Source organism: Mytilus galloprovincialis, chromosome 3 (assembly GCF_965363235.1).
Source record: "Mytilus galloprovincialis chromosome 3, xbMytGall1.hap1.1, whole genome shotgun sequence".
Classification (NCBI taxonomy): domain Eukaryota; kingdom Metazoa; phylum Mollusca; class Bivalvia; order Mytilida; family Mytilidae; genus Mytilus; species Mytilus galloprovincialis.
In genome coordinates, this window is record NC_134840.1 from 5,914,315 (window position 1) to 5,929,027 (window position 14,713).

The window sequence follows — 14,713 nt, forward strand, 5'->3', positions numbered from 1 at the left end:
GACTGCAAATGCTTCTGTTTGAGAAATCACCAAAACAACTATTAGATATTAATGCAGCTGTATTTTGGGCACAGTTCCCAAATTAAAAAAAATACCACAATAAAAATTAGAGACTTCATAAAAGTGCAGAAGGTCAAATGTTTAAACCAATAAAATAAGAATACTAGTAGATAATCTATATTTGTGGTCGGAACTGAACTATAGGAAACCTATATGGTATAACTGAAAAGAACTCTAGCAGTGCTCCTGCTGGTCAAGTCAATATATTTTTATGATTACTATTTTTCATCACTATATTGATAAAATTCAGAACACTATTGACAATTGGTTTTACACTACAGTAATTCAGTATCATTGTGAATTCTACAATACCCAAGAAATTCATATTGTTGTCCCCTAACCTCATTTAGAACTTTCTGCTTGATCATTACTATTTAGGTCTTAGGTCCTGTAATGTACCTAACCCAAGCCAGGAGCCTGTAGTTCAGTGGTTGTCTACGGTTCATATGTCATATTCTTTTTCATAAATTGTGATAAATAGGGCAATCAGTTTTATCAATTAAAAATGTTTCATATTTTATTAAGTCCATGCCTTCTATAGTTGACTATAAGGTATGGGTTTTCTCATTGTTCAAGGCCTTACAGTTGCCTATAATTGTTTACATTCACTTCATTTGAACTTTGGTAGATAGTTATGTCATTGAAAATCATTCCACATCTAATAAAATTTACTAAAGTGAATCTATCTGTTCTGAAAAACCATTACAAGTACTTTTTTTAAAATTGGAGTTATCTTTCTTTGTTCACAATAGTTGAATGAACCTACTTTTAACCATGTGAACAAAGGTAGATCTTTTCAATTACAAACATGCTTTGATTTGCATGCATATTACAATGTGTTGCTTTTAGTGAATGCAATCTTTAACCTACAATGTTCACAAGCACTTTGATTTTAAGCAGTTGCAGAACCTTGAAAATAAAGGACAAATATTATGAATTGGAGTTACCATCCTTTGACCATAATTGTAGTTCACTAGTTTATCTTATTTGTAAATGCACCAACTGATGTTTCTTTTTAATAAAATTGTTATCTTGACAAGAAATCCAGTTGACAGAGATATGAAAATGATCTAAAAATTGTTCATCTCTCTGTACTACGTTGTTCTGTCCAGATGAGAATGCCAAGGCCCAAGATAAAGATAGCAAGCCAGTGACATATTTATGTAACTTTTGACCCTAATCATCATATGTAGTACAGTTCCTTTCCACATTGAATTTAGGGATACTGTCCAATAATGCTGATTGTAAGATATGCACACTGAATGACTTTCCTAGGATTTAATATGCATGAACTATTTGCCACTGGATGTTAAAAAAAATATCAATCAGCAACAATGCTAAGATTAAAAGCTGAAGAAACAAGAATACATGTAATAAATCATATTTAATTTAATGTAATTTTAATATGTACAATATCATCAATATTTGCATTAATCTTTCTTTGTCCTTTTATGAACCATTTCTTTAAATTGGGATAGAATCTTTATCTCTCTCTTTGACCTTTCTTCATGATTAAATGTAGCTAAAGCTCTCTTCTCGTCAGCACTGTAAATCTGGTTTTCTTTACGTAAACGAACAGCTTCCATTCTCCGATGTCTGGAAATAAACAAATCAGATAAATAAAGATGACTATAAATAACATTCGTGTTCTTTAATTTTAAATGTCTAGTAAACAGAATCTCACTACTTAAGAAACCACTTTAAATGATAAATCATTGTACAGGCCTCACGGTCATAAAACTTTCGAGCATGACTTTTGTACTCAGACTCGAAAATCAACCAATCAAACTGCTGGATTTCATGATTCGAGCATGATTTTTGTGCTCCGAGCACTGAGCAAAGTTTTATGCCTTCAAGGCAAGGTTCTAAATAAGCATTCGAAGACAACACACCTACACTTTTATGATGTCAAAGAGCAAGCCATACAATCTGCATGCTTTCAGAAATCAATGTAAATGGTCTCTAAAACATTTAAGAGATTTGCCAATGTTGTTTCAAAGTAGAAAAAATATTGTCTCTGTTGGCTATCAAATTTGAACATAGGTCTTTATACATGAATCTTCCAAATTTTAGGTCAAATTGACTAAGAAGTTTCAGAGAGATTAAAGTGTGAAATTCAATGTACAGATAATGATTCTGCAACAACTCACACTGCTAAAATAAAATGCTATGCTGAGCGCAGCCTCATACCACCGCAGAGGTTGAACCCTGAACAGTTGGGGCAAATTTGGACACAATATTCAAGCTTGATACTGTCAGAATTTGGATTGTGATCAATTTTTGACATAATATAGGTTTCTGACACAAAACAAATGTCAAAGGTCTTACAAATATGGTGCAGGAAATGCTAACCCTTCTGGAGCACCTGATTTCACTCCCAGTTTTTAGTGGAGTTAGTGTTGTTTCTTATTTATTATTTGTAACAGTTGATGCAAATGTCTTTAGGTTTTATGAGTCTTTGTTTACTCCTTGGTTTTGATTGTTATTGTCTATTGGGCAATACTGTGCAATTAAAGTTTCTTCTTGAAATTTGAAAAACTTTGAAAAAAAAATTAAACCCCTTAAAAAAATTGGAACTCCCCAAACTTTTTGAACCCCCCACCCCCCTTGGTGAATTTACCCTAACACTTGATCCCAGCCTTTCCTTTGTAGTATGAAACCTTGTAGTACAATTTCAGAGAGATCCATACACTTAAACATAAGTTATTGTCTGGAATTTAGAAAAATGCTTGTTTTTGGCCCCTAATTCCTGCATGAATGGGGCAAAAACCCTAAAACTCAATCCCAGCCTTCCTTTTGTGATATGGAACTTTGTGGTAAAATGTCAGAGAGATCCATACACTTACACAACACACAAGTTGTTGTCCAGAAACTACCAAAATGCTTGTTTTGGCCCCTTTTGTGCCCTTAATTTCTAAACTGTTGACACCAAAGACCCCAAAATGAATTCAAACCTTTTACTTGTGGTATTAATCATTGTGGTACAATTTTAGAGCAATTGAAATACTTATACACAAGTTGTTATCCTGACAGTAGAAAAATGCTTGTTTTAAGGCCTTTTTGGTGGAACCATCATCCCAAAATCAATCCCAACCTTCCGTATGTGATATTGAACCTTCTTATTAAATTTCAAAGAGATCTATTCACAGAAATTAAAGTTATTGTTCGGAAAACCAAATGTGTCTTCGGATGACGCAGACAACATCATACCATTATACGATCCCAATTTTTTTTTTGCGGTTGTATAAAAAAAACAAGCAAAATTACACATAACAGAATAATTTACCTGCTTCCACTCATCACATATCCAGTTTCTTCAAATATTTTAATTTCATCACTGGTAAGACCAATTTCTCCTCTCCTAGGAATCCTCTTTCCTTCTGCTATGTAGGCAGCCATTGCAGCTCCCTCTCCTGGTAACAAAGCTTTACCATAACTATTAAGAAAAGGAATATACACTTAGAATATCCTGTATATCTGACCCAGAACCTTTGTCTACTTTATATAGTTAGAGAAGAGTGTTACCACTTGTATTACTCTAAATTACTAGTCGTCATACTGTATTATAGTATGTACTTAATACAAGCAAGAATGATTTTTAACTGAATTACTTTTTGAGTGTGTAACTACAGTTGTGAGTAAATTCAGCATAACCTACAATAGATGTGCCATCAACAATAATTGTACATATTTCCTTTTATTCTTTTATAATCTTATGGTAACAAGAAAGGGACAAGTCTATAGAGGACCATCAATATATTATTTCAATAAATTTTTGATTGGAATATGCCTGGTGGTTTCAATTGAAAATGTAAATGGTTTAACCACAATGGCACATCCACTCCAATTGAACTTTGGTGGATAGTTGTCTCTATTTTTATATTGAGAACTTAACAGGTTGGTACTGAGTGTTTAAAGGAATCAAGTATTTCAACAAGCTGAATTTGTAAGCTATTGCTCACAAATGATACCCTTGCTTTAAGTATTCAAAAACACATTACACATTAAAGTGACAGAATAACAAACAAACATCCTATGGAAATTTGTGATTTACCTGTACACACGAAATCCACGAAAAATTGGTATTCAACGAATAATAATGAATATATAGTATTTAATATTTGTTACTAAGCAATACTTACTCTACTTTAGTTTGTAGTCCTCCTTTGTCTGTCTGTGGTTGTGGGCCTATTGAATCCTCATCATTAACATCTGTCGATTCTGTTCACAAAAAAAAAAATAACATTTATTACTGTTTTATTTGTTTCACTTTCAATAAATTAAAATCAGTCACATGAAAAAAACATGTATACAATGTTTTCCTGAAAATGTTGATCTTAACTTGACATAAGCAAGTAAAAAGTTGTTTTCTTCATACATTCATTACTTTTTAACCCACAAAAATCTATGAATATTTTCAATTTAGCAAAAAATAAGACAAATTCACTTGTACATGTATTTCAAAAGAAAAACAAACAATGGGGTGCAGTCTTATTTATGTATATTCCACTTCTCTGTTTTCATATTTATAACCTTAGGAAAAATAACCTATTAGTCTAATTAAAAAAGATACTGATGTAACAATCAACATTCATAACTTGTATTGAAACTGCCAAATTACGGGAAAAAACAAAATTAAAGTACTGAAGTACTGAACATCAGATGACTGCAAGTTCTTGTGGTTGGTCACAAGCACTTGTCTCAGAAAAAAAAAATCACATCTCTAAACCTGAAAGTGAGGTTAATTATAGAGATACATTTTATTCTGAGACAAGTTTGTGTGTTGATGATAGATAAATGACATGGGAATTCAACCTTACCCTAATAACTATTATATTGTAGTGATACAAATCATTAAACTCTAGTTTGTTGTTATATATTTAATTAATATTTGTAAATAACAGTTACATGTATATATAATTTTGATCCACATCGGAAGACCTGTCCATCTTATCCCTAATGACTACAAACTTACTTTTTTCCACCCACAAGACCTGTCCATCTTCTTCTTCCTCTCCACTACTCTCTGATTCAGAACTGTCTGTTACATCCTTTTTCTTTTTCTTCTTTTTACTTTTCTTCTTAGATTTCTTTGACCTTTTATTATTCATAAAAAAAAATTACAATATTATTCTTCTTTATCTAAATAGAAATCTTAATTTTGGTGCATTCTCAACCCTAGAATTAATTATGTGTCAAATCCTAATAATGGTACATTCTCAACCCTAGAATTAATTATGTGTCAAATCCTAATAATGGTGCATTCTCAACCCTAGAATTATGTGTCAAATCCTAATAATGGTGCATTCTCAACCCTAGAATTATGTTTCAAATCCTAATAATGGTGCATTCTCAACCCTAGAATTATGTGTCAAATCCTAATTATGGTGCATTCTCAACCCTAGAAGTATGTGTCAAATCCTAATAATGGTGCATTCTCAACCCTAAAATAATGTGTCAAATCCTAATAATGGTGCATTCTCAACCCTAGAATTATGTGTCAAATCCTAATAATGGTGCATTCTCAACCCTAGAATTATGTGTCAAATCCTAATAATGGTGCATTCTCAACCCTAGAATTATGTTTCAAATCCTAATAATGGTGCATTCTCAACCCTAGAATTATGTGTCAAATCCTAATTATGGTGCATTCTCAACCCTAGAAGTATGTGTCAAATCCTAATAATGGTGCATTCTCAACCCTAGAATTATGTGTCAAATCCTAATAATGGTGCATTCTCAACCCTAGAATTATGTGTCAAATCCTAATAATGGTGCATTCTCAACCCTAGAATTATGTGTCAAATCCTAATTATGGTGCATTCTCAACCCTAGAATTATGTGTCAAATCCTAATAATGGTGCATTCTCAACCCTAGAATTATGTGTCAAATCCTAATAATGGTGCATTCTCAACCCTAGAATTATGTGTCAAATCCTAATAATGGTGCATTCTCAACCCTAAAATAATGTGTCAAATCCTAATAATGGTGCATTCTCAACCCTAGAATTATGTGTCAAATCCTAATAATGGTGCATTCTCAACCCTAGAATAATGTGTCAACTTTGGAATGCAGCTTAATAATACTTTTGGTTACTGTAAAATCTATTTCTCTTATTCTATGGCAATTTAACCCTTCTTTACCAATTGTCTAAAATCCTTTGATCAATGTGTGGTTGTTGATGATCACAGTATATGACTTTTTTATCAATCAGCTCAAAGGATGAATAGAATTGCTAAATAAAGCAACTGTAGTATACCGCTGTTCAAAAACCATAAAATAATTTAACTGAAACAAATCAAAACCAAGGTAAACCAACCAAATACACGAAAGAGGAAAACAATAGAACAACAGAAACACTGAACACCTATTAGAGAATTTAACAACTTTATCAAAACTTTTATTATGGGGAAATAGTTCTACCTGCAGAAATTATTGCTCAAGTTGTTTAATATTGCTTATAATTATGTAGTTCATTAAATGTCCTTGATTAGAAGCATTCTTTTTATATTGTTTTTTTTTTTCTCACTTTTTTTGTTTATGATCATTTATAGAGAAACAGATTCTTTTTTTCCTCTTTTTGGTCAGGTTATTCCAATTTATAACTACCAAGTAAGTAAAGATTTGTGAGGGAGGGTATGAGTTAATGAGACTGAACAGTGTCAGTACACCATATACTTATATTACAGTGTCAGTACACCATATACTTATATTACAGTGTCAGTACACCATATACTTATATTGGGGATTCATTATTCTTTGTGAGGGAGGGTATCATTTAATGAGACTGAACAGTGTCAGTACACCATATACTTATATTGGGGATTCATTATTCTTTGTTAGATCTAATTTTTGTGGAATTAATTGGTACAGGTGAACCATGAGTTAAATGTACAATGATCATGATGATGACAAATTTTCTAAAGGCTTGTATGCAGACTTTTGCAAAAGCTCGAGATTAAATATTCACGATTATGTAAAGTTTCCTTGATCCCCGAAAATTGGTACCAACATAAATAAATAAATCTACAGTTATGCTTCCATTATACATCTGTGATCAATATGGATGTGTTATCACCAACCTGTGATGCAATATGGATGTGTTATCACCAGTAGTGCTTCCAAAAATACAGGTGTGATGTAATATGGATGTGTTATCACCAACCTGTGAAAACAATGTGGTGTTCAACATTCCTTTACATTTGTTCCTGGGGTAGTCTTTATAGAGAATTAAATAGGCCGAGGTCAATTGATGCTTAATTAGATGGTGTCAAGACTGAAATATGCATCAAATGCTGATATACTGTAAATAATCCATTCACTGGTATTGTAACCTTTGGACTTTTTGAAATTTGTATATATGTTTAGAATGTTATTTACCAAACATGAGAATTAAGTCAAATCAGTGCTCATGAATATGACGTATAATGCCCCTTTAATGCATATCTACATAATTATTAATAAAATAAAACATACCTTGAACTCTTTTTCTTATGCTTTTTGTGTTTACTTTTCTTTTTCTTTGACTTTTTGTGTTTCTTTCTATTATCTCCTGAAAATATAAAGCAGTTAAATATGAGATCATGCAGACAAACAGTATTTTGTTTACATTATAATTCTTTATAGTGAAATCAAATCATATTATAAAGTTTTACAGGATGAAAATCTGTTTTCCCTTTCAACATATACATGTATATGCAAAAGAACTCTTTACAGTATTAAGAAATAAAGTGTTATCAAACATGATAAGTTTCAAAGATCTGGGTTGAAGACTGAATGAGTTGATTACACAAAACAGGTCATCATTTCCCACCACAGAACCCGTTCATCCACTCCTCATACTATACCCTGATATATATGATTCTTGAAATTAATTACTTTTGTCTGTTGCATGTTTGAAAAAATAATCTAAACACGACATAATGATTACCTGAAGACGATGACTCTGATCCAGATGATGCTTCTCCATCTCCAGACGACTCTGACCTATTAAATATAAAGTAATCAGTTATTTACTTTTTTTTTAAGACTATCCTTATCGATTGTTACAATTTAACCTTAAATGATTAATGACATCACATTTTAATGAGTGCTTATAAATAAAGATTTCATAAACATATTATTTATACATCTAAATATGTGTCAAAAAATCTACAAAAGACACTGTTTATCATATAAACACAAAATAGGTTTTCACATACAGAAATTTGTTATCTCCTATTTACACTTACTCAGAATGTAATGCATGTTCTGGTGAGTTTCCCCAACATTCAGGAGCACCTCCAGCTCCAATCTTCTCTCTTTCATATCGTCTCCTAAAATCATTAATGGTAACACAATTATGATCAAAATGTATTGCTTTTTTTAAATAACAAGTGAAACTGCGAGCTACTGCTCACTGATGATATCCCCGCCGCAAGTGGATAATATTAATAGTGTAAAAATATGCAAGTGTTCGGTAAACAGGAAGTTGTCGAGTGATGAATCTGAAAACGCATCACACGGTATAGCTGACTTATAAAAATCCTGAAACCAAATTTCAGAAATCCTTGTATTGTAGTTCCTGAGAAAAATGTGACGAAAATTTTTAACTTGGTTATCATGTGTAAAATCATACAAGTGTTCGGTAAACAGGAAGTAGTCGAGTGATGAATCTGAAAACGCATCACACGGTAAAGCTGACTTATATAAATCCTGAAACCAAATTTCAGAAATCCTTGTATTGTAGTTCCTGAGAAAAATGTGACGAAAATTTTCAACTTGGCTATCATGTGTAAAATCATACAAGTGTTCGGTAAACAGGAAGTTGTCGAGTGATGAATCTGAAAACGCATCACACGGTATAGCTGACTTATATAAATCCTGAAACCAAATTTCAGAAATCCTTGTATTGTAGTTCCTGAGAAAAATGTGACGAAAATTTTCAACTTGGCTATCATGTGTAAAATCAGACAAGTGTTCGGTAAACAGGAAGTTGTCAAGTGATGAATCTGAAAACGCATCACATGGTGTGGCTGACATATATAAATGTTGATACCAAATTACAGAAAGGGTGGATGTGTAGTTCCTGAGAAAAATGTGACGAAAGTTTCATTGGACGGACTGACTGACTGACGGACGGACGGACTGATGGACGGACGGACTGATGGACGGACGGACTGACAGACAGAGGTAAAACAGTATACCCCCCCTTTTTTAAAGCGGGGGTATAACAACGGAATATATGAAACATAGCGCGATATTACCAAATACTAACAAAGGCATTTGCCTTCATCCCCCTTTTGAAATTTAATTTAAAGAATTACTAAAAATCTTAATAAGTAAAGGATATAATGAAGAAATCACTCTTACACAAAACAGTAAAGAATCCTGGTTAGGGTAGCATAATTAACACTGTTAAATAGCAACTCTCACATGTCAAACAAGTACTTATAAGATGTGTTAAAGGTAAACTATAGCAGCCAATAAATTTAATGGATTTACATTAACATGTATAAGAATTAAAACAAAAAAGTATTACTAATTTAGTATCAGGTGATACAAAAACAAGACTTGAATTCATCAATACCTGTCAAAGAAATCAGGAAGTTGATTACTACTGTGTCCATGCTGATTGTAACTTTTGTTATTGTGGTGAAATGATGTACCATTTGCTCTTGAATGTTCATGTGATCCATATTTTGACATATTCTCTCTTGAATGATCATGTGATACATATTTTGACATATTCTCTCTTGAATGTTCATGTGATCCGTATTTTGACATGTGATGTTTTGGAGATGGGCTTTTAGATCTAGCATACTGTCTCAGAGGTGATCTAGACCTGGATTTCTTGCGATTATGATACCGTTCCTCATCCCTTTGAGAGTATTTGCTGCCCCTTTCATGATGGGAATGTCTTCCATGTCTTTTATCATTGTCTGGACTGGAGGATCTACTATGAACCATAACTGTACTTGCATTCAGATCTAAACAGAAAATATTTCTTTCGCATTAGACTGAGAATTGTTATAAAAAAGGTTTAGGAGATATTGTCCTTACAATTAAAGTAATATATGTATAAGAAATTAGTGTTTTCAAAATTCCTGTTGATGCATCTAATTTAAAACAGGCTTATGAAATAATAAAGTAAAGAGCTTATTAATATACTGTAAATTCAGAAATTATGGCGATGTTTTTATTATTGCGAAAGGGTTACACTGGCATTAATTTTAACTTGCATTTTGAAATTATTTGTATGAATTAAACAGGATTGTTGTGAATATCGCAAAAAATTAAAATTTCGTTTTCAACTTATGAAGTCAATCCACCTTATCGCTATTTGTCCGCCATTACTGGATATCATACAGGTTCCCGTAAAATTTTGACGTCATAATTAGACAATATACGTATAGTGTCTTGAAATATGAAATTTATTTGTATGAGGCTTAGAAACGGGAAAATGCGAGGTTCTACCGAGCATTTTCCCGTTTCGTGCCGAATACAAATAAATTTCATATTGCAAGACACTATACGTATATTGTTTTTATACTGAAATCGATAAAAAAACAAAAAAAAAATAATAATCAAAGCGCTGTAAGCGCTGAAGGCAGTTAACCAAAAACCAAGGCAACCGTAATTATGAAAACTGTGGCAATGTTGCATCAACATTAAACATTCATATATAGTACATTCATGTTTATCTAATGATTTATTTATTAAGGCAAATAATTTATATGTTATCAAGGTTTCAAAAGCAATGCATATATCAATATATATTTTTTATGGTGAGTCTGCAGTGGTACAAGTTCCCAATGATTGCAGTTGTTCTACTTGGTAGTTAACCTTGGTTTTATTTGACTGCTAGAAGTTCAATTTGACGTAGTATGAATATGTTATAGTATGAATGGACTGGTTTTCCTGGAAAGAAAACTGAGTTTGTGTTCTATAGTACAAAAGTTATGAGACACGAATCAGACAAATGTTCACTACAACAGGGATCAAAGATGAGGTCTGACTGACTTGCCCATAGTAAATGTAAATGATTTGTTATTTTGTCCCATACATATGAATATATATAATTTAGGGGTGGGGATCTCAACGGTTTTCAAGTTCTCAAACAGGTAGGGGTAGGCAGAGGATTTAGAGGGCAGGGGGCCCGGCCCCCCCTTTTTGAGAAAAAATTTGGTTGCTTATATAGGGAATCACTGGAGCGGGCCCCTCTTAGGTCAGTCAGTGGGCCCCACTTATGAAAATTTCTGGATCCGCCACTGGGGGTAAGGTGACCCTAGGGACTTCCCCTACATTTCATTTTATTAGTTATATTGTCCCATACATGAATATATATGGTTTAGGGTGGGGGATCTCATTGGTTTCCAAGTTCTCAAACAGGAAGGGTAGGGTGACCCAAGGGACTCCCCCTATATTTCATTTAATTAGTTATATTGATCCATACATGAATATATATTGTTTTGGTGTGGGGATCTCGACCGTTTCCAAGTTCTCAAACAGGAGGGTTGGGATGACCACAGGGACTTCCCTTATATTTCATTTGATTTGTTATATTGTCCCATACACGAGTATATATGGTTTAGGGGTAAGGATCTTGACCATTTCCAAGTTCTCAAACAGGAGGGTGAACAGTGACCTCAGGGACTCCCCTATCTTTCATCTGATTTGTTATATTGTCCCATACATGAATATATATGGTTTAGGGATGGGGATCTCAACCATTTTTAAATTCTAAAACAGGAGGGGTGGGGTGACCCCTAGCGACTCTTCCTATATTTCATTTGATTTTTCATATTGTCACAAACATGAATATATATGGTTAAGGGGTGTGGATCTCGACCGTTTCCAAGTTCTCAAACAGGAAGGGGTGGGGTAACTCCAGGGACTCCTCTATATTTCATTTTTTATTTATTATATTGTCCTATACTTGAATATATGCAGGGGCGGATTCAGACGGGGGAGGGTTGCGGGCTTGCACCCCCTTAAATTTGCAAAGCATGGGTTGTTCTCAGCTTATAAAGAAAATTCCCATAATTTTACCTCAATTTTTTTTTAGCCTCGCTCTGCTCGGCGAAAATTTAAGTGTGCGCCCCTCCTAACCTAAAATCCTGGATCTGCCCCTCATATGGTTTAGGGGTGGGGAGCTCGACCGTTTCCAAGTTATCAAACAGGAGGGGGTAGAGTGGCCCAAAGAATGCCACCTATATATCATATGATTTACTTACATTAAGGTATATATAATATAGTTGCATTATTTGTGAAAATAAAGAATGAAACTTTCAGCTACTTTAATTGACCCTTCAAAATTGAGAAAAAACAAATAACCCCTCGAAATTGCAGTAATATATTTACACTTTAAAAGCATCTCACATGCATTATCATCATTTATCATTTATAAAGAAAATTTAGACTGTGACCATGAACATGTATATTGTTAGATATACTGTTCCCAGCTGTCACGTTGTATTGGATTTTTAAATTAAAATTTATCAAAAAGTAATTTTTAGTTTCTGAATAAAATATTTTTTCTGCTTTTTCTTTTTTTTACATATATCTTTTGGTTTACAATACTAGTGTTTATATTCATTTACCATGCATAGATGTATTTTTTCACCTGCTTGGATTTATTTTGTAAATGATCGTCAAACCCGGAATTACCCTTATCCGCTTCCGGAATCAGATCCGATTTAGTAAAATTTTGTCTTCACGGCCGCCATTGTTATGTGTTTACAATGTTGTTTTTGTCAATCAGATACGATTTTACTCGATTTTATACAATATTTGTCGGCGATTTTCTGTATAAAGCTAGCGGTTGAACAAAATGAACATCGCCATCATGAATAATAATGATAAAAATAAGTTTTTAGCTCGTTTAATTGGAGACTTTGGTGAACATGGTGAAAAGGTTTGCAAAGTAATTTCTTATTTTCTTTCAAATGTAAGGCGACTACGTCGGGCGTAGCTAGAAACCAACTATCCTAGTCGAAATTCCGCTTGCAAAAGTGGAAGGTCTCGGACCACCGCTAATTTGTACACCTGCCGCCAAATTGAAAAGCTACGAAAATTTCTTTTTATAATTTGAAATTGCCGCCAACAGCATGAACAGTTGAATTATATAAGACTACTGACGTAGTTGTACTACGTATTGATGACAAACAATATTCCTACGACTTTTGTCATTTGGGAAATCTAAACTGCTTGTCTTCAGAGATTTTCGGCGATTAAATATTTCATACAATTGTTCTTTGACATCTTAGCTAAAAGCACAAGTCATAATGAACTACACAAGGATTTTTAATAAGCACTACTTCCTATGTGTAACTTTAAAACTTTTGGATAAATCGACGATCATTTAAGGTTTTTCTGGTCATTTTTTTTGTAATCCAGAATAAAAAGTATTGAAAAAGTGTTCAATTAGTTATATATAACATAGTAACAAGCTAGATAATAACAATGGCAAGTATTTCAGGATTTATTGGGTAGAACACAAATCTAGAGTGCTCGCATAATGCAGCTTAACTGCATAAAAATATGAAACAAATATTATTAAAAAAAAGTGTTAGGAATTTCCCCCTTAGGGTACCATATTGGGGTATTTCCCTATGAGCGTAGTCTAGGCGGTAAGCATTGACAATTTAAGGAATTAGAAAGGGAAAATGAATTTGATTAAGAACATTTGATAAACATGGTATATAAATTACCAATTTGAAGACATAACAGGTTTAAATTCATAAAAGTTTGACCATTGTTACTACATGTTGTCATGGTTGTGACGTGACGTTGTAAGTAGGCGGGGCTTATAGGTGAGTTGAGGTCATTGACGTATAAAGCTAACGTTTATACGTATAGCTTTATCTGTATAGTAAAATAGCTGATTGCAGTATAAAACAAAATATCTGACGCCACAATGGAAAAGTGATTGTTGTTGACGTCAAAAGTTCAAGCGGCCGGGTCAGCCGGCAGTCTGCACCAAAAACTTTTTTAACTTCTAGTCCGAAGACCAATATTCTGACATTTTTCTTATTGGTTCAAACAAAGTTTTGCAAAAACTTACTAGTCTGAAAGAAATTTTACAAGTCTGGGGCATCGGACTAGTGGCTAACCGTGCAGACTGAGCCGGGAATAGCAAATAAGGTGAATCTAAACCCAAATAATTCAGTCGTTATATTCCGCTTACTACATTAACGCCTAAATGCATAGACAATGAAAAATCTTCAATCAACCATTCGGAATAAGCTCGGAATTTACCTATCTCGATAAAATTGAGCTAATGGCTGATTGGTCACCTCTTCTACAGGGCACCAATTAAAATCCAGGATTCGTGAAGAGTTTTTATCGTGTAAGGAATTCAGCCCCTCGCAAGTAGGAGAGATTGATTTACGGGGAGGACTGAATTATTCGGGTTAGGTGTATCTTGATACCCCATGCCCATGGCTTTGAAAACACCCAATAAACAGTTAATCAATCAAAAAAAGCATATAAATAAGTGTTGAACCTGTATTTGAATGTAAATATTTCGAGAAGAAATAAAGTATTCTTATTCTTACATGTATACCTGAAAATCACGATGTTCCAAACTTTTCGTTCTGTTTACATTTTCAGCTAAAACGTCTGTGCAACGTAGACGATTAGTGTCGTAAAAATGTTTGGATATGAAATTAA

General features: G+C 33.2%; 1 protein-coding gene across 2 annotated transcripts; it reads right to left on the bottom strand.

The window, feature by feature from the left end:
- Positions 1-1,431: 1,431 nt before the first annotated feature.
- Positions 1,432-14,695, bottom strand: LOC143067038 (uncharacterized). Of its 2 annotated transcripts, none has more exons than XM_076239976.1 (9): positions 14,607-14,695; positions 9,630-10,029; positions 8,293-8,376; positions 7,992-8,047; positions 7,538-7,613; positions 5,036-5,157; positions 4,203-4,281; positions 3,347-3,496; positions 1,432-1,656 (listed from the first exon to the last, which is right to left on the bottom strand). In XM_076239976.1, exons 2-9 carry the CDS (start codon positions 10,007-10,009, stop codon positions 1,491-1,493), a joined length of 1,113 nt encoding a protein of 370 aa, XP_076096091.1. In that variant the 5' UTR covers positions 10,010-10,029; positions 14,607-14,695; the 3' UTR covers positions 1,432-1,490. The 2 variants fall into 2 exon arrangements, with proteins under 2 accessions (XP_076096091.1, XP_076096092.1); XM_076239977.1 differs by having other exon boundaries at positions 14,599-14,680.
- Positions 14,696-14,713: the final 18 nt, after the last annotated feature.